Raw genomic sequence first — 23,658 nt, forward strand, 5'->3', positions numbered from 1 at the left:
AAGAAGGGGGGCCTTCGAAGATAGATCTGACGTTTTCTTAAATGATCACGGAAGTCGAGCCAGCGGCTGCATCAAAACTGTCACCGCGTTCGTATCGTGCTTCTTTCGCCACGACGGTGTCTCATCGACCGCATAAATATTTATTTGTCACGCACGCGAACCATCGTTCTTCATGCAAATTACACTGTATGCCAGCGTGCAGGCGTGACATTCGAGATCGCTCGCAATAAGCGCCACGATTAGCTCGCGAACCACGCCAATCGTGTGACACCAGTGATCGCGCTTTAAAATCGCACGGACTTTATTACGTTGAAATTATTCATCGAGTCGCTCGTTGCAGACGTTTGTTGGACATCCTTTATCAGACGACTTAATCGTGCTGGGATATTTAAGAAAATAGCTGTTCCTGGTTTCTCCAAAGAAAACAGCTGTTCTTGGTTGCTCCAAATCGCACGCTCGCAAGCAAATATTGTTTTTGAGGATTTAATTAAATGAGCTGGGTCAAGATAATCAACAATAAATTTGCTCGTGAGAGGTGAAAAATTGTCCGGGTTGTTGAAAAAATCAAATCTAGTGAATTTCGCTCGGTGTGCACACTGGATTTATATAGCTACGCATATTTACGTTATATACATTTATGTTTAATAAAATATTACACAGTCCACACGCGAACGTCGGTGACGTGCATTCCGAACATTTTCAGATTGTTTTAAATAACAAAGTTATTCGCAATATTATTCAAGTCCATATTTCAATTAATTAAGCGCGGCTCTCCTCTATTTATATGTATATACGAAAACGCAGCTCGTAGACTGAAACATGCATAACGCCGGACTTTAAATTAGAGTTTCACTCATTTATAAAGTGGCCGACATCAACGGAAAGCGATAAATCACAGTTATACGTGTGCGGAATACTATTAAATGAAGTAAGCGCATACATCATATTCGCGTCATTAAAGCAGCAGGATTTGCGGAGGCACTTAATATAAAATTTATCTGTTTTACTGCGATACGTTTTCATAATTCTAGACACGGCCGGTGTGTAAAAGTTAGTGTCACAATCGTATTATAAATCACAATTTCGCTATTACTTACGGTTAATGCTCCACATAATTTACGGCGCGTTCTTTTCTTCCGAGTTCATTACATGGCACGTACCCTTGCTAAGCATCGCGAGCGGGGTTGCTTCACAGAAGCTACATTATTATAACACGGTGAAAATTTTGCGAGGGTGTCTCCTCGTACCTACATCTGCGTTATTACGAATACATTTAGCGCTAAAAGCAACATCAGTACGAAGATGATATTAATGCCTGCGATAACGGCACACATGCATGCACGCTATATTGTGTGTTACTTATAGAGTCAGCATTGACGCAAGGCGAGAGGGTGATCTCTTGGAGAACACACTCTGCAACGATCGTGCCTATCTACTAACCGTATTACGCTCGTAAAACCTCACGTGCATTTTCTACGGACAATTAGCTTACTCGCTTGCTATCGCTCGTCTTGAAAGAAAAACAAAAGGCCATATTCTCGCCATAGCTACGTCAATGTGGACCTTCTCAATTTTATAACTTTTTTTTATATGACTCTTGTCTGGACGCAACATGAATCTCATTATTTTGAACTGAGAGATACGTTAAAATAAAAAACACCTTCCTCGTTAAATCGTAAGGAGAATGAAGAAGTAGCAGTCACTTCATATTTATTTTAATAAAGTCAGACGGATTTAATTACAATGTGAAATACATGGCGGAAATATGCTTCCTTTGCTTGTAAGGTTCTCTTTTTCGAAAGAATTGCGATACTGCCACGGCATTAAGTTAGCTAGACAGCTGAGCCGGCGTTAAAACAGAAAAGCCCGTTCCATAATAGAAGACCGAAATTGCGTTACGTGCGGTTTTTTAATGTCATTGAATTTTATTTTCGTTTTCCTTTGATTTTCAGTCATCATCCCGTTCAAACGCCAATCGTCCGTGCGCGTAGCGCACTCTAGGTCGCCAAAGTCTGAACGGTAATATCCGTTTTCTACTGTAATATGATACTTTAGCGAAAGTACATTAAGTTGCGACAATGTAACGCTGTTGGCACTCGCACGAGTGCCTGAACTCGTTTAGAATCCAGCCAGCGATGACGGCGATTACGGATTTCCTGAAAATTCCCCAATCGAAACGCTTTTCATCGAGAGCAATTCCGCTCTCAATTGTTGCCCGGTCGCACACCAGTTAGGACCGTTTAATGCGCATTTACATCTTGTTTTACAATACCATTTGCATCAGTTGTAAAAGCGAGTAGCGCTTTTCACACTGCATGCGAATACCTCGTTTCATTAATGTGGTATGGATTTTTATTGCCATGAAAATTGCCATGTCGTGTCTAGATAAATATGTACAGTATATATTTAAATGTTTCTTTTTCGGCGAGGCATAAAATTTCATGCGAAATGTAAATGCATGAATCTTCCGGCGAATGGGCGCGTTTAATGGAATGTTAATTGCCAGTTTGTCGGACGGGATTGATTTAAGGATCGCAAACCGCGTTGCATTCACGAGGTAAAACGATGATTTTTCGCGAATTATCATCGACATTTGTCGCTCGTGTTTGCCGAGCGTGGTTTGCAAATGGTTTGAGAATGGTTTGCAGCCAAATGTAACGGGAAAATTATACTAAAAATGTATCTCTGGTGATACCGGTGGGTTCCGTTCTCGTGATATTAATGTCTTTAACAACATCATGGTATTGTGAATCGCGCTTGTTTTTACATTAACTACTTTAAAATCGTGCGTTACAATTTATTAATAATTTCTTCTCTGCTTAATTATATTCAATTTTATTTCAGTCGGCTAAGAGCATCAATTAATTAGATTAAACGTTAACGTATTTCTATTTTAAATTAAATTAATTAAACAGTATATATACTTTTTGTCTTTAGATATATGAGTATTTTATCAATCATTAGATAAAGCGCACAAAAAATACAAAAAATTATAAGATTACACTATCTTAATGAATCTTAATGAATCTATCTTTTATCCTCATTTCTTTCTAAATATACTTGTTCTGCGATTGTGTAAGTTCTTGTTACACTGATGTCGACTGGATTTGCGTCGCATTAATATAAGCGAGATTTATTATTTATCTAGATCTGTGCGCGCAACGTAATCCATATGCGACGTTCAGACGACATGCACATGGCACAACCGTACGAAGTAGCTAATTAATGAATAAGTGGAGTGCTGTTGGTTGAGTAATAAATGTACGCATCGCAAAGCCGATAACGCCTGTCAGCTGTGGGCACCGCATGCTTATTTACGGCTCAAGTGCACCAACAGTATTTTTATGTTGATTGTGTGCCTCGAGTTACAACATTTTATGCTACTCCGCATACGCCAATTTTATTGCACGTCGGAAAAAAGGTGACAAAATGTAGTTATGTAATATATATATATATAACATCATTATATAATAAAAAAGGCGGAAAACACAATTTATATAATTTATTTCTTCTCTTTACACATTAAAATGCTATTATACAATACGGACGATTAAATAGTGAATATTGCACGCTTTATCTTATCTGAGAATCAAATTAAATAATGAATTAGATTATTATAATTGAGAATTAAGACGAAGCTTATTCGAACGTATTTTTCTACCATTTCAGTGTGTTTCTTTGGTAAAAATTTGGCTTATAAAAATATCATAAAGTGCGATATTTCTCGCAGAGGGATCGTGTTACGGAAAAATCTTCTCCATTACTATTAATGCCGGTGTCACAGTTAATTCCATTCGACGTTTTAACCGTCGGGAATAAATAATATCGCGAATCCAGCGCACGACGATTATTCGCGTAGTAAAGTTCTGCGAGTATCTCGACTGGCGAGAAAGTTCGCGTCTTCTCTTTGCCAGAGCGCTGGCAAAACGCTGGCATTGTCGTAAAACGCCCCGCTTCATTATTATCATTATTTCATGTCGCGACACCTCGGCCGGATGCAATAACGTTCATTTCTATGCAATAAAGTTATTACGCTTCGTCGTAGCCCAATCGAGCGATTTCCTCGCTAATGCGTTGAAATTTCCACGACGTCGATTCACGTCCACAATTCGCCAAGTTTCGCGGCCAATCACAAAATGGATAGAATTGAAGCCACGACGACTTTTATGGATAATCAGCGAATTGCCGATGTTGTAATAAACAACGCGCCGAGCTGATGCAGAAATCTCGATTGGTATTGTATGATCTCACTGTGCAAATGTGCCCAATTAGTTTGCACCTGAAGATGCATTTATCTGTTGCATCAGTACTCCTATACAAGACTCTATCGTGAGAAACTATCTCTGAATTGTAGTAGATAGAGTGTGATTTAGCTGTAAAACGTAGATTGTTTTTTATTATTTAAATTGGAACGATGTTGATTTTATGTGTCCAACTGCATAAATGTTGATTCTATTAATTTTCTGAAAAATGATATCAAAACATTCAAAGAAATAGTTTTCTTTTCTTTTTCCGGTGAGTGCTGCAAGGAAGCGGCCACTGTCGCGAAACGTTAACGAAGGTTACTTGATTCTTTAATCTAGCTTTTCGTTTTAGCAGTAGATTGTGATACGTGTTCCGTAATCGTATGTTGCAAAGAAAAATTATACCGTAACCTGTGCAAATATATACATATACATATACATATATACGTATACATATATATATATATATATATATATATATATATATATATATATGTTAGACATTTATTACTTACTTCATTTTTGCCACTGTAACTCATTAATATTCCACGCGTCGTTTGCCAAACAGATGCCTGGAAACACGACGGTGGGTAGCACGCTACTCGACGAGGAACTCCGTCGAATTCTGCTGGAACGCGAGCAAGAATGCATGAAGCTGAAAGCCATGAATACGACCCTGCCACCGGGTAAAGTATTTTTCATGTTTGAAAATAAGCGAAATCGACCAAGCAGGAGCAAAAATGGCGAGTAAGAGCGCCCGTCGAGTGCACGCAACAGAGTGACGTATCACGGCGCGACGTTCATCGCAAAGTTTATCAGACATTGCTTCATCTTGGTGGTCGATAGATTAATAATGACTGCACTTTAATATCTCATTCCGTGTTATTAGTTCACACGTTTTTTCTCTCTCTCTCTCTCTCTCGTTGATAAACCATAAAGAGAAATGAAATATATTGAAGTTACGCGCGCGTGCATGTTGTGCATGTGTAGAACACGTTAGATATGTGCAAAAGTTTTAGTCTTTTTTTCAGCGCTTTGGTATTATTATTTAAACTTCAAATACATTCTCGATTGTTTTCGAAGAGTTGGCACAGAAATTTGTAAAACGTCATGTGTCATTATTTAACGATAAACAAAACTTCACAAAACAATAGTGAACGCGATAAGCAATGAAAAGCTATACATGCTTTTTGTTTTCAACAAACCATTTTGGACTTGGGCTGGAAAGTTTTTCCGCCGTATTCATCTAACTTGGCGCTTTCGAATTACCACTTATCTCAATCCATGCAGTACTTTTTAATTGGATAGGACTTTCAAGATGCGACTGAGAGAAAACGTGCAAATAAAATGACTAAAACTTTTGCATGTACCTGATTTCAAGAAAAGTGCATGTACGCGAGTATTCTGGTAATTATTACAAGCTGCAAATGTATTGTACCAAAAGTACGACTCTCTGTATATAATCAATTAAAAATGAACTTTATTAAGATGTTATACATAATACTCTATATAAAATCGTTGAAAACTCTTTCGTTAACAAATTTCTTCTGAAGCGTACTAGGAAGGCTTGGCATTTTCACAAATACCAAGGAAAAACGTGTCGCTCTACAAACTTGTAAATTCGCAATTTACTAGAACAAGAACAGAGAGTTAACCCAATATCACTCATTAAAACTCCTTTTTTCGTTTTTCATTTGTTCTTCTTCGATTTGAGCGCTGCGCCACTTTTATTTGCACAAGCGCGAGATCCGAATAAAAGATAATTCTTCAATTTTCGGAGGATGTACAGCGCGATGTACAGCACCGTGGCAATTACGGCGAATATGAAGGCGAAAATGTCCAGTAGGTTCCATTGCCACCAATACAGCTGAAGAGCTGGTGATTGAAGCACATTTCCGTATTTTGCGACGTATTCCACCCAATATATAGACGTGTTCAAGGCGCTCATCGGTCGATCAAGGAACAACTTCGACAGTTGCTGTATATTTTCGCTGAAAAGAGCAAGAGAAGAGCTTGAGATTGGTATTGTATTGAATCGCGCGTAACATATTGAGATTAGTATTTACAAGCAAGACCGACAACGCATTCGCGCGTCGTTATGAGGACTTTTATTTGATATCGGATATCGATTTTTCTTCGACCTTAAAAGCGCACGATCCATTTCACGTAGAGTTAGAGTTTTACACATTTTTCCTGTCTCCTCTCCCGGCTGCCCTCCGATTCCTACGTCCAGTTGAAACGTTTGCTCTTGTTCGCGCGCGAAATGTGTTCTGCGTGAATTCATGCAGATGGAACGGACGTGGAATTTAAAGTACACACGGATTGACTAGAATCGATTCACGATATATGCACTGTACAGCTAAACAAGATTTAGTTACAATAACGGGCGTATGTTCCGGTTCGCTGCGATATGCAACGGTGGTGCAACCGGTGGTGGATCGATGCGCGGACTAATAAGATTTGAAGCAGTGAATCTCGAGGCTTTTTCCGAAGACCTTTTAACATATACGGCTGTTAATTGCAGCAATCTGCCATATTAAGACCAAGTGAAATCGTGGTCCTCTCATTAATTATTTCACCTATGCAGACACAAAGCAGCGGATTCTAAAACAATTATTCATAAAATGAGAAGCGTATAAAAGAAGAAATAGAAAACAGAATTAAGTAGCAGATATCAAATTGTGCAACAGGCGATTTTAACGTTAACGTTGTGTGTGACACGATTACTAAAGAAGTGCATGATATAAAATTTCAGATATCGGCTATCTGTCTTCTTATCTAAAATGAAACTAAGTGGTGCTTGTGCAACACGCTTGCATCGACACGATTGAGAACGCTCGTCATCTCCTTCACACGATCAATGTTATGGTTTCATTAATCCCTGTTAAACACGTTACGAATGTAGATAATCATATGACGTTTCAACTCGAGTACTCACCGATAGGAGGGATCCTTCAGGATGGTATTTAATGCCGAAGTTAATTTCTCCTCGGTAACGTCGTCTATCGACTTGAGCGAGATGGCCACTTTTTTGTTGACGTAATTATTGATGTTGATGCGCTGATCGGCAAACAGAGGGATGCCAATCATGGGAACTCCGCAAGCGATCGCCTCCTGCGTTCCCATGAGTCCGCCGTGCGTAATGAAAGCTCGTGTATTTTTGTGCTCTGGGAAATGCACAGTGACGATTGTTCATTTTAACGATTTGACATTTAGCGAATACGCGAATACGCTCAAAGGTAATTTAAAAGCTTCAAAAATCTCCTACGGAAGATATTTGAAACTTCGAAACGGAAGATCGAATTTTCTCCTTTTTTCCAGTCAGATTTCCCAATCTTGCTTATTTCGTGATCATGTATTTTTTAAACTGCCTGAACATATCACGAAGGACCGAAAGGTATGATACATGAAATATCCGTCGCGAGAAAACTTGACGGGAACGTCGAATTTTTTTGCGAGTGTACTCAATTTATATGCAAATAATTCTACAAAAAGTGCGAATTTTTCCGCATACAGATGACTGTTCTAATAGCGATTACTGGAAAAAGACGCGTAGATCTATCATTTGTATGATTACGTGCGACTGTGACTAATTACGTACTGAGAACCGACATTTGTGGAAACCAGGATTGCGTCATGACATTCTTCGGTAATCCAGGTGGCAGGTCTTCTTTCTTCGCGATCTTCATCAGTACGCGAACCGGTGCGATTTTCTCAAAAGACCTGTACATCTGTTGCATCAGTTTTTTAGAAAAGGACTCGATCCTCACCATGGATCCGAATGTAAAATAGACGCAGCCATGCTCGCTCTCGTCCAACCATTTTTGCACTTCCTGCATAGAAACATTATCGGAATAAATAATTTGCGATAAATCTCATTTTTCCTAAATGTAAAAACATGAAATGATGTTTTAAACACGTGCATCATTTCGCGAGATAAGATTATTATCTTCCACTAACTAAATAAGATAAATAAGACTAAATAATCTCTCACTTTTATCGCAATTGTTTTTGAAGGTTTACGTTTAACACGTTTAACATTAAATCAATATGCAAAAATGGAAATATCTCATTTAATAGAAATTGTCACAATCTGAGTAATATCCCGAAAAAGTTTCGAACAATTTTTAGCCATCAATGTACAAGGATAAAAGTATCACGTGTAATGAAAATGTATCCTCTATAGTCTCTATACGTTTTGTAACCCCTTTTAACGTGAAATTCAAACTCAGTTTTTTAATTTTTATTTAATTTCGCATTCCATTCATATAAACGATAAATATTATATTCTCTTGGAACATCTCTCGTTTCATTTATGATTCCTCTTTTTCTTTGTCTCTCTCTCTTTCTCCCTCTCCCGTCCAATTTCAAACGCATCCCCGCGCAGAAAGGAAAACTAAATATAATAAAATCCCATCAACTGTATGACCGTGATAACAGATTGTCTTGAATTTCCCGAGAATTCTTTCCGAGACAGAAACCTCACTGTACGCAGGCGGAGCTAACGCGCATTACGAGTGATGGGAAAATCAATTTCCCTTCGAATAACGTACCGGTTCCAGGTGTCCGTCATCCCTGAGATGCAAACCGCCGATCTCGACCACGCTAGGGGTCATCGGTCTGATCCCGTTCAATGAGTGGTGAGAATTTACCAGGTACAGGGATATATCGCGATGCAGTTCCGTGATATGTCTCACGTCCAAGCCAAAGCTCTCCTTTACGTAGTGCGTCTGGGAATTCGTGTAGTGGTTTATCTGCGTGTTGACCCCGAAGAACATCAGGACGTTTATCAGGCGTTCTTTGAAGCTCATTTGCTGGGTGAACGTGGAGAATAAATTTGGGACGAAGGCCAGGCTGGGCGGATTGCCGGACAAGTTATCGAGCCAGCTGTGGAGAGCGCTGGTCACCGTGCCCACCATAGGGACACCGAGATGACGGCCGAAGGCCAGGTAGCATGGTGCTGCGAACAACTGCGCGAACAATGCCAATCGATCAATTAATTATTTCTGTGGCGAGTCATGTCTTGTGACGTTCGCACCTTCGGTTGACACTTGTTTACGCGAGCCAAAGTCACACACGCCTGTTACACGGCGCGGAGATGTGCGGTTCAGCACGCGAGTGCCGCGACCATTTAGTAATTCGTGATGCTCTACAAGCCGAGCTGGGGAGAGGACCTTGACGTTAAAGTGATCTCGAAATGGGCCGAGAGAAGGGGAAACCAGGCAATGGTCCCCATTACGTCATGCATTACATCGTACGCGACAGAAACAGACTGGATGATCAAAGCACGTGGTTTAACAAGTGCCAGCGCGAGATGACTTTTACGTTAATTGTACTGAAAAAACGGAATACGTGAGAACCTCTCATACGACGTCAATTAATAATGCTTCTCGTGCTTAGGTTGTATTAAAGCGTAATGACGATGCACCAAGATACAGAAATAAAAACTTCTGCATCATGATGAGGATGACAATTAAAGCGCGCTTCGCGCACTCGCGGCAGGCTCATATTGTCGGCGTGTGTTCGGCAAAAAATAAAAGTTCGTTAGAGTCTGAGGCGATAATTGAACAACGCGATGGATCTCATGCAACTTGCGTCGCGATTCAAACGTTCTCGCTTTTATTATATCACCGGGTTGCAATTTTACGTGTCATTACGCGCCTGTTCGTTATAGTCACACTCTCGCTTTGTTCTCCGTTATGTCTACCTGCACGAAAGCTCGCATGTAGAGCGATTCGAAATGAACGGTTACCGTGTAATCGGTGAAGACGGTGTTTTCGCGCAAAAACAGATCGCGAATGCCGTCATTTTATGTTATATATAATTAACCATTATTATTATTATTATGTGTATTCACACTTGATGCGCAGTGTCGTAAGTCTTATTTCAGAGTTCTCCTCTTCTTCAGCAACTCGGAATTTGATTTCAGACTAAATAATTAAGTCAGTGCAGTGTAATTAAGTCAATCGCGAAACTTTATCAAGTGAAAACTTGGCTTCATGAGTCAAGTTAGCAAACTCGTTGCTCGCACTGAAGATCATTATACCCACGTGGAGAGTGGTGGTTTTTTTACCAAAAACGCATAATCGTTACTCAACCTTGGTAACGCTCCGAGTTGGCTTACGATATAGACGGTTATTATTACGACATAACACTGAATTCTTCATAACACTGCGTAGGTAAATATCATTAAATATTGCGAGAGACCGCGCGATGTAATGATTCTATAATGACCTTTGATGTTATTATTACTATTATCGAGATCCGTTGAATTTTCTCCGTGTCAGAAACTGCCTTTCGATACATCAAACGCTTTATTACTTTAATCAAATCTAAAGTAACGCTATTGATAACTGCGTAATCAACGTTTAATAATTGCTTAATAATTAATAACTCGTCAGGGTTGCGCGACGTAACGCGAGCCGCACACCTAATTAACAACTCGTTAAAAGTGGCTATAATTTTGCTTAATGAAGAAACGTTCGCTTTTAATCCAACCGCCGTTTTATTCAATTTCATTAACTATGTATTTGCACGTCGAATAAAATTTTCCCTCGTTACGTTAATTCCCTCGCGGCTGCAAGTTGCATAGATTCCAAATCACGTTGTTTTACACGCTCGTGTGAGTGTGACTCCATTTCGCGATAACTTGTTGACTCCATAAATACAAACGAAGTTATTGTCAGTCGCTTTCTTTCCCGCACTGATTACCGCTTCTTCGCGTATCCGTTTAATGCACAATTGTCATGATTAAGAAGAAGTCACGCACATTATCATTGTAATTAAAAATAATCAAACTATGTGCTCGTCACCCCGCACGAAGCATCAATACTTGTTTCTTTCATCGCACATCTTCAAGAAGGAGACATCTCCAAGAACGTGATCGTACCTCTACAATAACGATATCATAAGGGGGATCTTGCGGCGGATTTTCGACGAGGTCCTTCAGTTTCGGATGATTCAATAACTCGCAGATCTTCGTTCCAGCTAGGTAAGTTAACATGTACTTGGACGAGGAGTCGAACCTCCTGACGTCGTCCGCGGTCAAATTGTTCATGACTTGAGGCAGACTGCCGGCCAGGTTGATTTCCGTGTAATTGGGTATCGGTTTCTTCAACGGGAAGTGCGTGATCACGTCCACCTGATGACCACGACTCGCCAGACCCTTCATCAGTTGCTCCATCATGACCCAATGGCTCTTGCCATTGAGTGGAAACACGCCAAGAATCCGGTAACCATTAGCGATCTGATCGCAGGCCAGGATCGCCAAAAGAACCGATAACAGGACTCTCATACTGATTTACTGACTGTGCTACGTTCTCTGCGTCAATGTATCTTACATCTGACACTGTTCAGCAATGTAAATCAGTCTTACGTAATCGGTAATGGTACACTGGGAACTGCTACTAATAGTTGTAAGCAGATAGCAGCACACGCTGTCCGAGCTGTTAGATTACTATCTGTACAGATAAAATAGTACGTTAATCTATTCAAAATAGCGAGATTGTAAGATTCGATAAGGAGGAAGTAAGCTCTTGAATTTTTTAGGTCGACTTGTATGCGATTAAGTAATGGGACTATTACTTAACTCGACTGAAACATTGATTGTACGTGTTAAAATAGTTCATTTTGTTGAAAGCACGTTCCTTTGGTACATATACAGCGATATACATGACTACGCAGTGTGTGAGTAGACTTTTGGAGCTTTACTGAAGAAGATTTTAAATATTATGCAAAAGTTTTAGTCATCTTTTTGCACGTTTTCGCTTTCTAGGTGTATAATATGCAATTCATTCGTCAAAATATTTACCGTCGTTTTTTACGATTTTCTACAATCTCTCGAATACATTTCGGATTCCTGAAAAGGTTTTTCGTATCTCAGCCACGTGTCGAAAGTAATATCCAGTTAAAAAGTATCTTATCGATTGGAATAAGTGGTAATCCGAAGGCGCCAAGTTGGGTGAGTCCTACATCGCGTGCGAGAAAACTTTCCAGTTCAAGTTCAAAATGGTTTGCTGAATATGAAAAGCATGTACGGCTCTTCATCGCGTTCACTGTTCTTTTTCAAAGTTACGTCTATCATTAAATCATGACATATGACGTTTTACAAACTTCGCTGCCAACTCTTCGGAAACGTAAAAAGCGAGAATTTATCTGAAGTTTAAATAGTAATACCGAGAGCGTTGAAAAAAGACTAAAACTTTTGCAAACACCTAATAGATCTCCAGAAGTCTATCATGTATCGGTTAATCGTGTTCTATCGATGCGAAAGGCACACACTTCGTGCAAACTGAACGATTTTTACACATATGACCAGTGTTTCAATTGATATAACATCAATTTGATCATTTTTCAGACTATATCTATACACACAGCGACGATTTATTTACATTACACGAATTATTGTCAATATTAAAGTACCGCGAAATTTGCGAGCAGAGTTGCTCTACCGAGCTGACAATTTTCCAGATACCTAACAACGTTCACGGCTTAAATAAGTTAGAGGTTTTCCAAACGCGATTATATAAATTCGCGTACGATTCGCGCGCGTTTGTAAGCGCTCTAATAAACTTGCTGATCGTAATTCTCGCGAGTCCGTGAAACGTAATATAACACTAAACTGGGCGTGCGAGAGCGATGAGGAAAAATCACCAAGCATAACTCACTGTTCGATAACACGACGATTGAGTATCGAGTTGCACGAGCTGACGAAATGGGCGAATTGTCTCCAAGATGTCGGTTATCGATGTCGGTTTCTTTCACAGCGTCTTCCACGAGTATACTGACCGTCAATCCCCCATGAACGCGTGTGAACAACTCCCGCCAGAGGAAAGATACGTTACAATAGAGGAGATAACGCGCTGGTGGGGCATCGCTGCCTGCGGCTATGTCTATGTCAGTGCGTGATGAACTTCGAACTCAATCAAAATCTATCTAGAAGTTTCCAACGACATTAGAATACCAGGCTTGTTTCGTCTGCGTAATTTTTTTACGTATATTTTACGATTCCTGTACGATTCCTATAGGAGATGATAACTTACAGGAATCGTAAAATATTAATATTATAATATTAATAACGATTCCTCGCCAACTGTTGATTTCTCAACTTGCCTCTAAAAATTCCGCTCTCTGGATGTCCATTTAGAGACAAGATAAAGTCGAGCAAAATATGTAAAAATAATCATAAATGATAAATTTTACGTCCGTTCCGTTTTAAAGTTCGTTTTGCAAATTCATCGCAAGTAGCGAAGAAGAAAAGCCTCGTAATATTTCAACGCGGTTGCAGGAGATCCGATCGGGACAGCTTCCGCGAGCGATGCATAAAACAGTTCCTTTGATCGCGCGTAAAAGCAACTACCGGCAACAGCAAGCGGAGATTTAAAGGTTTCCGAAATATGTACTGGGCTGAAATAGACCGTGACGTGAGACGCGAAGCAAGGCGATCTGTTCCACGTAGGTAAATGCACAATGCGCTCCACAGAGCGGCGCAAAGAGACTGCTCCTGCGCGGATAAAACGTGTAAGGCCCGATACACACTAGCGGTCCGCTCACGGTCCGATCAAATATTCTTCCATTGGTTATAATGGACGTATTCGCATTACGGGTAACGCTCAAGTCTCGCTCCGCTCCATTATAACAATAGAAAAATTTGATCGGACCGTGAGCGGACCGTGAGCGGACCGCTAGTGTGTAGCGGGCCTAAACGTTTGCGTGGCGGGCACAGGTGAACGAAATCTTCACAAGGGAGAAGCAAACATTATTCTCGGCAGATTCGCCCGTTCTATTTCCGTAACATTAACTTTGCAAAACGAGCGCTTACCTTATCTCACGTGGAACCTGCAGCGGAGAGCGTTGCACGTTCAGCTTTTTGCGATCGTTCCTTCCGCACGATCTTCCGTACGCACCATTCTCGTAGACTAATCAGGGAGAACGAAAGAAAACGGGTTCCTGACCTGGCCTGTAATTTGCAGCGAAACTCGTTGGAGCCGAGGGACCAGTCTCTCGTGGATGAAGTCTTCCGTGTCATCAACGTTGCTTTCACAAGGCTTGGCAAGATCTCGCCAACTGTTTGCACCAGGAAACTTTTGTATCTTTTAGCCCCGGCCGCAAAACTTGTCGATTTTATTTCGCGCACGTTCGCGCAGTAATTCAAAAAGTCGCGAACACCTGGATGCTTGTTTTGTACGCCATTGTGCACGCGAGTTCCTCGCGTGACGCACGTGTATACGCGAGTGCGACTCTTTTTTTTACAAGGTACTGAGATTATTGCAGACGATCGGTACCGAGCAATATACGAGTAATATACCGCGAATTGTTTCTGTTTACGACTGTCGTAAATCGCGCGAGGAGTTATCCAATTTTCTCGCGGCGCCACGCGAGCATCCTCCTTGCGGAGGTGTTAACGTTTTCTACGCAATTTCTCACATATCGAGATTTCATGTCGCTTTTACGAGGTCGTTGCCTGCATCTCGTCCATGCACCCCATTGTTAATCACCTGTCATGATTTCTATTTCAGAACCGTACTGCCGGCTCACGTTCGACGGATGGTCCTGTTGGCCGAACACTCCAGCTGGCTCTACCGTGTATGCACCATGTCCGAACTTTATCACCGGCTTCGACACGTCATGTAAGTACGAGTTGGTATAATTAAACTAATAGCTATGTGCGCCTTCAAAATGAAGACGGTATTGATAACGTTATGCCCATTTCTGAACTTTTTCTAGCGTTCGAGTGCAACGTGAGTTTAAGTTACTGCATCACTGCGTTGATCTTTATACATTCTTTTTTGAAGAGATTAGAATTGCGCGATCTTGGATTACTTCTTTCTGGTATTATATTTCTGGTTTTTCATAATTTACAATAATTGAAATTTTAGATTAATTTTATTAATTGAAAGTTATTATAATTTAAAATATTGAAAGTTATAATAATTGAAGATTATTAATTGAAAGTGTAAAATTTATCGCAACATATTGATCTGGAATAATGTAAATAATGTTGGAAATCAATTCATTTACGCGCGCAACGTTGTTAATTATCCGCGCTTGATCTTGTGAATTGCCTGCATTGCAAGATATATATTACTATTCGCGAAAGAATTTCTAATAGAATTCTGTTCATAATAGTCTGCCCATTGAAAATAAATTAACGATATATAATTTATATAATATAATATACATTATTATAATATGTTTAATATATAATATGTTTAACGTTCTGACCTATTTCATTGCGAGATCATTGCTTGATCCAGCGAGCGAAAGAAAGATCATTTATTCTTTTGATCAATAAATATATTATTAGATTTAATGCATAAACTATTAATTTTATCAGATCCGTACATATCCAACCTGCGACAGAAACCAGAAAAAACGAAGTTAATGATAGATCCAGACGCAAAGGATTTATTGATTATTGACTGATAATATATTTATTGATCAGAAGAAGAAATGATCTTTCTTTCGCTCGCTGGATCAAGCAATGATCTCGCCTTCATTCGGCAATCAAAGTTTACTTCCAGAAAAAAGTCTCTGTATTTATATTTGTTACTAATTTCTAAAAATTATTATGAAATCGGCCACGAGGGATCGATCTCTTGCAACTTTAGTGAGGAAAAAAGAACATTCCGAAAGTGAATACTTTTGGAAACAAAAACGGTCGTTTTATTACATTTTTTACAAACATGCACATGCGTGCGCGCGCATATACTCTAGAAACATTTATCAATCCATTTATATATATTTTATGCAATTGTTCGGCAGTCAAAGTTTAGTTTCAGGAAAAAGTCCTTGTATTTATATTTATAACTAATTTCTAAAGCTTTTGTTTAAAAATTAGCCACGACGGATCTCTTGCAAATTTCAAGACGATCATTTTTAAAAAAAACGTCAAAATTGGTTGAAAAACAAGGGCTCTAGACAGTTTTGAAACAATGCGCGTCTTGCGGCCCCACTGTGCGCCGTGCGCGTAGGCGCGGCGTCGCAAATCAGAGGTACACGCGAAATCTACGGAAACGATAATTATTCCCGAACAACGGGATCGTGACGACTCAGATTTTCCTCGGCAAGTCCTCTCGACACTCTTTCGCTCGGAACTCCGTCTCTCCACTCTCGATATTCCTTCTCTCTCGATAACTTCTTTCTCTCCCGATATCTCTCTCTCTCAAGCGCGGATCTGAGTCTCGGTGTCACGATCACCGATACGGCAAACGATAAATTGGGCGCCAGGCGCAATCACTTGCGCCGCTCACGAAATCAGCGCGTGAAACTAGATAGCTCGACTAGTCAGCCGTCGTGGGTAGGGTATTAGAAGGCCGCTGGAAGGAAGGCAGTAAGACACAACGCAATGGTATAAAATAATAAATAATATGTATTTCGAGAACTTCCGGGGGTACAGGGATTCGTCACTCCGAATCACATGGACGCCAACAACGCAGACACGAACGCAAACTCGAGTAACACAACACGACGCATACGCGATGCGGTCGTCACCGCACCCTTTCGAAATAGCGAATACGCGAGTCAGTCTTTTCTTCGCGGGGACTCTCTCGGCACCCGTTCTCGAGATCCTCCCCGGTGATTTCCGCGAGGTGCCGCGGTCCGGTTAGGAAACGGCCGTTAATCCTCTTCCTTCTCGCGATCTCGCCTCAATCCCGGCTCTGTCTCTCGCAGGCGTTACTCGGAAAGTCTCGACCGTATTCCACTCGGCAGTCGATACCCCGCTACTAGACTACTCGGCAGCAACGCAGATCCGTACATAGACGTAAGATGCGTGACGATACTCGGACTCAACAACGTGATACTCGAAATCACGGACTTCTCGATTCCCCGCTCGGCAGCGTACCATGTACGGCTCGGCAACGCAATTACGACAATACAACTACGGCACTATCACGCGCACACGATTCCCCGATCAACAGCTCGGCAACGCATATTAATACAAAGACGACAGTATGACGCGACAATTGACTGGAGTTGGCTTTCGAGGTGGAAGTTCTACCCCTTATACGCGACACCGGGGCGGACGGGCCTCGTTTCTTTTCTCGCTCTCCTCGGCACTACACGATAGCCGGCCCCCTCATTTACGGGGCGGAACAATTATTTACGCGACTGAGCTCGAGGCGCCGTCGTAGCCGGGGTAATTACAAGATATCGCAGAGTGCAACCTTACATATAGAACCTCGTCCTCCTCGTCTCGTTTCTGGCTGCTCTCTCGCTCGTTGTCGGGGCCCTCGCCAGGACCGCTCCTCTAGCTTCGCCACCCTCCAAGTGACGAGTCGCGGGGCGCGTCGCGAGGTCCTTTACCGTTCGCGCATCGATCCGCGCATCGATCCACCACCGACTTATCGCCGAGCCGCCGCAGCCCCTATCGCCGCTATCTTTCGCACGGCGGGTAGCCGTTCCTCAGGCGCTTCCGTGGATCGTTTTAGGTTGCTGGCCGCGCCGACCTTCCCCGGCCTCCACTTTTCCTGCCGGGCTGGCCAGGCCCAAACGAGGGGACTCGAGGTTGTCGCCGAGGGGTTGCGCACCCCCTCCCAGGCGGTCGAGCTTGCTGTGCTCCTTTCCTCGGGTCGGCACGGAATTCCTTGCTGACGATCCGCGTCCGCAGCTCCGTTCCTCGCTGCTCGGCATCTTGATTCGGCGGTCGGCGGAATCGTTTCCTTACACGGCTCGGAACCTCCAACGCTCCCGCGACCCTCCGGCTTCCCTCCTTCGGTCTTCTCTTCCGCCGGGTTCTTGCTCCGTTGTTTGCTGTCTCGAGGTGTGAGATACAGTTCTTCCGGATTGGCTTACTCTCTGCGAAATTCTGAACACTATTAATTACGCGCTCACACGCCGCTCGGTAAAGTATCGCTCCCCCTCAAATGTGCGAGAGGAACGATCCCGACGGAATATTTGTGCTTCCCCAGTCCTACCGCACGTCTCGAAACGTCACGTCACAAGTTTCAAGAGTATGCATTCAGGCATAGAAAAGCTTTTATTACTATTACTTTGATATCGATCCGCATCATGCGTTTCTGGAAGATTTTCTTCAGAAAAGGCACTGGCAGATTAATTATTTAAGATCATATTGGCAAGAATTATTATTTATGCAATTACTTATTATTTTACTTTCTTTATTAATATTAATAATAAATAATATATTGAGGAAGAAAAATGAATATTGTGCACATATATATTGAAATTACTCAAATAATCTTTATTTCATCACTTGTATGTTGCGTTGACATCTTTAAATGTAAAATCATAAAAAATTTAACGCGAAAATATTTCTAATGTTTAGTAACACATATAAAGAAATGAATAATTATTTTGTTCAGAAAAGAAACTTGAAAATTAATCCAATGTTATATAACTAAAGCGCATTCGGATTTGTGACTGAATCATTAACTTAAAAAGAAAATTTACTTATTATTGCAAAACACGCGCATATGATTGAAAAATCCGATTAAACCTGCCTTGACGCAATCCGTTTATATAAATCTCACACAATCAGACAATTATTTATTAAAAAAAGATATTAGATGAAAGAATTGATTGACATCGAAGAGCGTTCAAAATGCTTGTAATAGCAGGATTATCTGCTTGTTGTAACTTATCAGTGAGTGTAAAGTATTGTGATACATTTTTACATGAATCTTGACGAATGCTTGATGTCAGTATTGCAGCCATGAACCAGCAATCCATATTATCAGCTTCGATTAGACCCATCGCAACATTAACTTTTTTATCTTCGGATGAATCTTCATTCGAAAAACTCTTTCCGTAATCATTTTTCTTACTTTTTGCGGAAAATATCTCCCGAACAAAGAAGACCAGAACTGTGCCCATGAAAGGAAGAAATTGCGGCGAGAATATGGCAATTAATTCAGGCACATGCTGACCGAGTTTCAAACCGAAGTTTCTTGGATCCTTCTCCAGCATCTTCGCGTAGTATAACAACAAATAGGCGTTTGCGTTCGTTGTAGGTGACAAAGTCGACGTGTATATTGCCAGTACGTGATCAATGATGGGCGAACTGTACGAAGTACTGTAAGTCTTCTTGCCATATTCAATAGCAAAGTTTTTCAAGAAATAATACATCATCTTGCCGGTCGGATAAAAATACAGTCTTTCAGACCATGTTTCTTTCCAGTTTGTCGCCACTCTGTCAGTGAAAACATCGCCGAGCACTTTGATGCACTTTGCAATCTTGTTCACGTCATTGGTCAATAGGTATTGTATCGTGAAATCACTCACTGCATTTGCGATACCTATACTCATGCGATACTCATTAAATAAAAATTCCTGAAGTATTCTCGTGGCCAATTTTTCTGGCACGATGTCGTGTATCAATTTGAGCGATTCCAAATATCTGTTCATGCAGGTGATGATTACTGTGCGTTCCTCCAGTTCCTTTTCCTCAAGAGTTGTAATCATGCTCAACCATACTTCAAGATATCTGATCATGTAGCTTTCCGGAATATCAGGATACAGTTTTACTTGCGTGACTATACCTTCATCGCTGGGAAGTAACGTCAACATGGTTGTCGACAACATAGACCAGGTCGTCTCACTTGGTTCCTTGAGGAAGAAATCTCGGATTGTGTCGAATAAAACTTCTCGTATGGAACAATTTGTCTCGCTCGACCACATGCGCTTAACGAACTCGTTGAGTTCCTGCTTGGAAGCTATTATATTCACCAGTCTGATCCCGTGTTTTCGCACGCTGACACGCATTTCCGCCATCTTCTGCGCGAAAGCCATCACCTTCGGCAAAGAAGATCGTCTGCTTAAGTTTATCATCGGCATTAGCGCTAGCTGCAGATAATCTCCTTCGCATAATTTGAATAAGAAGTCGAGAGGTATCGGTGGATTGGAAAATTTCACGCTCCAGAGTAGATTCTTCACAACTTTGTAATTGTCTTTGGCATCCAAGTATTTGATATCTACCGTTGTTGTCGTCGGCACAAAAGGATCTATCACTTTTATCAGAGGATCGCCGTGTAACAGGAACGCCAGGATAACTAAGAGAGGCTTTACATCCTTGTTTTTTCTCTGCAGATCATCTACGCAGGATTCGGTGAATTTAATAGGAATATCCTTGTACCAGCGTATATTTTTTATGAAGCGATGTACATTCGCGTCCTCACAATTATTCTTACATTCTGTCAAATAGTATTCCCATTCATCCAGTATACTTTGCGGATTTCGCTTCAAAAGAGAGAGCACGGCGTTTGTTTTTACATTCGCCTTATTACTCGTTCTCGGGAATATCGAGTCGTACAGTTCTTTTTCTTTCTCGTACAAGTTTCTCGTTATATAACCAAAGTCATCTTTGTAGCGTAGTATGGTGGAAATAGCATCCTTCAACCAAGAGTAATCGTCAAGCATCATGGGCTTCAGTTTCTTCTCCAAAATCAATTGTTTGCATCGATCATTGGAGTCGTGCATCGCCAAGACGAATCGGCAAAGCGTCATTCTCACTTGTTCCTTCCTCTTTGCATCCTCTTTCTCTTCCATTCTTGGTTCCTCTTCCTCGTCCCGTTGCCAACTACTGGGTGGATACCGCTCTTGCATCTGCTTCACGTAAACTTCAAGGCACATTCGCTCGTATTGGGGATGTTCGTTGAGTAAATCGAACTTTGCAGAATATCCTCCATTATTAATGTCCAATAGCATATCGATGAGCCTCGTGACTTTGTCCATCATATCGTGGACAAGGTAGAAGTGCAATAAGATTTCGACCGTGGCTTCCGATGTGAATCCATGTCTCACGTAAACTGTATTAAGAATATCGTACAGAACCGACGCATGTTCAGCGTTTAACTCCACTATTTTGTAAGTACTACAAATGAGATTCATTATTGCTTGGAATACATGCACCTGTTCGTTCTTATGTCGCTGTAAAAAATACTTTAAAGTGGACAGTAACGCGTTGCTATCCTTGTTGACTTTACAGCTGAAGATCATCTGTCGAATGTAGCAGATTCGATCTGTCTGCTGTGTAGCCATACTTATTTTCTTCTTCAGACTCGGTATCGTTTCTTCGGTAGGTAGATAACAAAACCATTTATATTCACAATCGTATATATTTTTGTAGTGATGATCTGGCCATATCCTTAGTAGTATCCTCGCTTGTTTGATCCGTTCTACGTCAGGTAATAACGTCATTAAGTCGGGCGTTATGTTGGCGTTATTACAAAGAAGATCAATACCGTATTTATTTCTGTACGATTTAGAAAGCAATTCGTATTTTTTCTCCTGTGGATAATGCGACATGTAATGCAACATTCTCTGTGTATTATATATCACAATGTCAGAGGGCAACAGATCGAGGATTATCCGCTCCATCAACTCGCTACTGATCTTCGCGGGAGGTATAAGATCCACATAGCGAAGTGGATTTCTTATCACTTGCTGTTTGCATTTCTTCAGAAGAACATCGATACAAGTATTGCTGAAGTAACTCAGACTAATCTCATCGTGAGTCTCATACAGCTCTGCGAAAACTGCCGGTTGCTGTTTCAGTATTCTGGGCAGCAAAAGCTTGTACGTGTTGATGTTAATTATGTTGCGACATCTATTTGTGTATTCGTCTGTTTTGAAATGTTGATTACTAAGGAGGCGTATTATAACATCCGGATGCTTGTTGAAGATCTTCATGATGATCCGACAGGACGGCACGAACTTACCGAGCGTGAGCGTGGAGAATATAAATTCCTTGTCGCAAGCTACGATCAGTGGAGAAGCCTGTTGAACGCCGAAAGTCGACTCGATCATCTCGAACAATTCCACCGCGAATTTTGTCTCGTCGTTGTCAGTTAGTCGATAAGACAGCGTCTTCACGATCTTCACCCTCGTGTTCATGGAGACGTACCGGAAGAGCTCGCTGAAGTAGGCGACGTTGATGATGTCTTTGTGACTGCCGTCGAAAAACCAGGTGGCTTTGAAAGCTTTGCTTATTAATACCATGTCTTCCGCCTTTAGAGCCGACGCAATATCCTCGTGCCTCTTCTGTTTTATGGCAATCTCCAATTGCAATAAAGGCTGCAGCTCCGCCGGAAGCTGTTCGACATCGCCGCTATCCTGTTGTCGGTTCGCCAGCTTCATCAACCACTTCTGCTTCTCGCTGCGGGTATTACCCGGCAAGGCTTGAAGCGCCTTTAGATAAGGCATCTGCAAACGCTCCCGCATCTCATCGCGACTCATCATGTCACTAGAGGATAAACCAAAAATGCTCCATACATAATCCATGATATAATTAGGGCGAATTCCTGGTCTGTCCTTCTTCACGGAATTCTCACGAAATTGTCACTTTCGGGCTCGGTCACACTGTTTATCACGTATCGCACGATCGGCCGAAGGTCAGGTCAAGTCGCGAATGGCACGAAAGTTTTTATTTTCCAACGGGAAGCCCTCGCAGCGGATTTTGAACTTGGCGTACGTGGTCACTGGCAATTTTGACTTGCTTGCCGTTCGTGAAACCGGCTGAGAACGGCGATGCAATGCACGGCTCCTTGAAGAAGGCGCGTTTCCTCCCGGAAAAAAGGAAGATCGTTCGCTAACCGCGCGAAGATAGCGCCGTCCCTGATCGCGCGCGGTACCATCGACCGATATCGTTTAATGGCGAATGTCACTGTCGCGTGTACTATCAGTGTCCCGCACGTTTCCCCAAGTTCTTCCGTATTGTTACGACTCCTCGACGACCGCAACTTTTGCCGCGCCAGCCGGTCGATTACGCAAGATCTCGCAATGATCCGCACCGATCGATTATGTCTTCTTTTCGTCGGATAATGAGCAGCACGATCAACGATATTTCAGTACGCCAAAACTGAACTGAAACTGAACAACTGTACGAGCGAATACTTGATGCTTGTGCGATGACGCGTTCTCTTGCACGAGAAGGCCAACGCATGCGCTCTTGGGATCCTCGATCACGATTGACTCAGCGATGTATCATGTCGTCGCGGAACAAAAATCGCGTTACTTGGATATTGAGTAATATTGAGCGAGCTTATGTTTCTTACTTTTTCTCTTCCTTTCTCTCGTTCTTTCTTCGTTTTCTTAGGTGTACGGGAATATGCCCGATTAATTAAGTTTCATGTCATCGACCTGGGAGTTGTTTTGCCAGGCAACGAAACGGAGAGTTCTTCGCGCAGTGATTAATCGAGGTCGCCGCTAAATTTGGCTGATTTTGAAGGCATATTCCTGTATTGGTGAGCCCAGGAAACCACGTGCACGATTGAACACTCCCGAGAACTGTAGATCAAGTTGGAAAGAGTACTCGACTGTGATTGATCGGTTCGCTTGCTGCATTAATGTTGCCGCTTCACGTTTCTTTGCGTTACAGTTACATGCGAACTCGTTCGCCTGCTACCATCTCATGATACATTACCTCGCCTGGCCTTGTTATTTTACCAAAATTCAATCG

At 41.6% G+C, this 23,658-nt stretch overlaps 3 protein-coding genes across 10 annotated transcripts in view; 1 reads left to right on the forward strand and 2 right to left on the reverse strand.

Moving 5' to 3' along the window:
- Positions 1-23,658, forward strand: part of LOC105276963 (calcitonin gene-related peptide type 1 receptor) — a 69,153-nt gene that overhangs the window by 13,751 nt on the left and 31,744 nt on the right. For 7 of the 8 annotated variants that reach the window (XM_011335039.3, XM_020030873.2, XM_011335038.3 and 4 more), the window contains 2 exons: positions 4,813-4,930; positions 14,762-14,872. In XM_011335039.3, the coding sequence (XP_011333341.1) occupies positions 4,813-4,930; positions 14,762-14,872 (229 nt within the window). Of the gene's footprint in view, positions 1-1,952; positions 2,020-4,812; positions 4,931-14,761; positions 14,873-23,658 lie in introns of all 8 variants that reach the window. The other variant, XM_026968410.1, reaches the window with a different exon arrangement.
- LOC105276962 (UDP-glucuronosyltransferase 1-9) lies at positions 5,703-13,119 on the reverse strand. Its single transcript, XM_011335033.3, has 6 exons — positions 12,911-13,119; positions 11,134-11,704; positions 8,798-9,214; positions 7,846-8,077; positions 7,183-7,411; positions 5,703-6,235 (listed from the first exon to the last, which is right to left on the reverse strand). The coding sequence occupies exons 2-6, from the start codon at positions 11,536-11,538 to the stop codon at positions 5,935-5,937; spliced, it is 1,584 nt and encodes a 527-aa protein (XP_011333335.2). The 5' UTR covers positions 11,539-11,704; positions 12,911-13,119; the 3' UTR covers positions 5,703-5,934.
- LOC113561669 lies at positions 18,420-23,084 on the reverse strand. The gene has a single exon (XM_026968408.1). The coding sequence runs from the start codon at positions 22,479-22,481 to the stop codon at positions 18,753-18,755; it is 3,729 nt and encodes a 1,242-aa protein (XP_026824209.1). The 5' UTR covers positions 22,482-23,084; the 3' UTR covers positions 18,420-18,752.

Source organism: Ooceraea biroi, chromosome 3 (assembly GCF_003672135.1).
Source record: "Ooceraea biroi isolate clonal line C1 chromosome 3, Obir_v5.4, whole genome shotgun sequence".
Taxonomy (NCBI): Eukaryota; Metazoa; Arthropoda; class Insecta; order Hymenoptera; family Formicidae; genus Ooceraea; species Ooceraea biroi.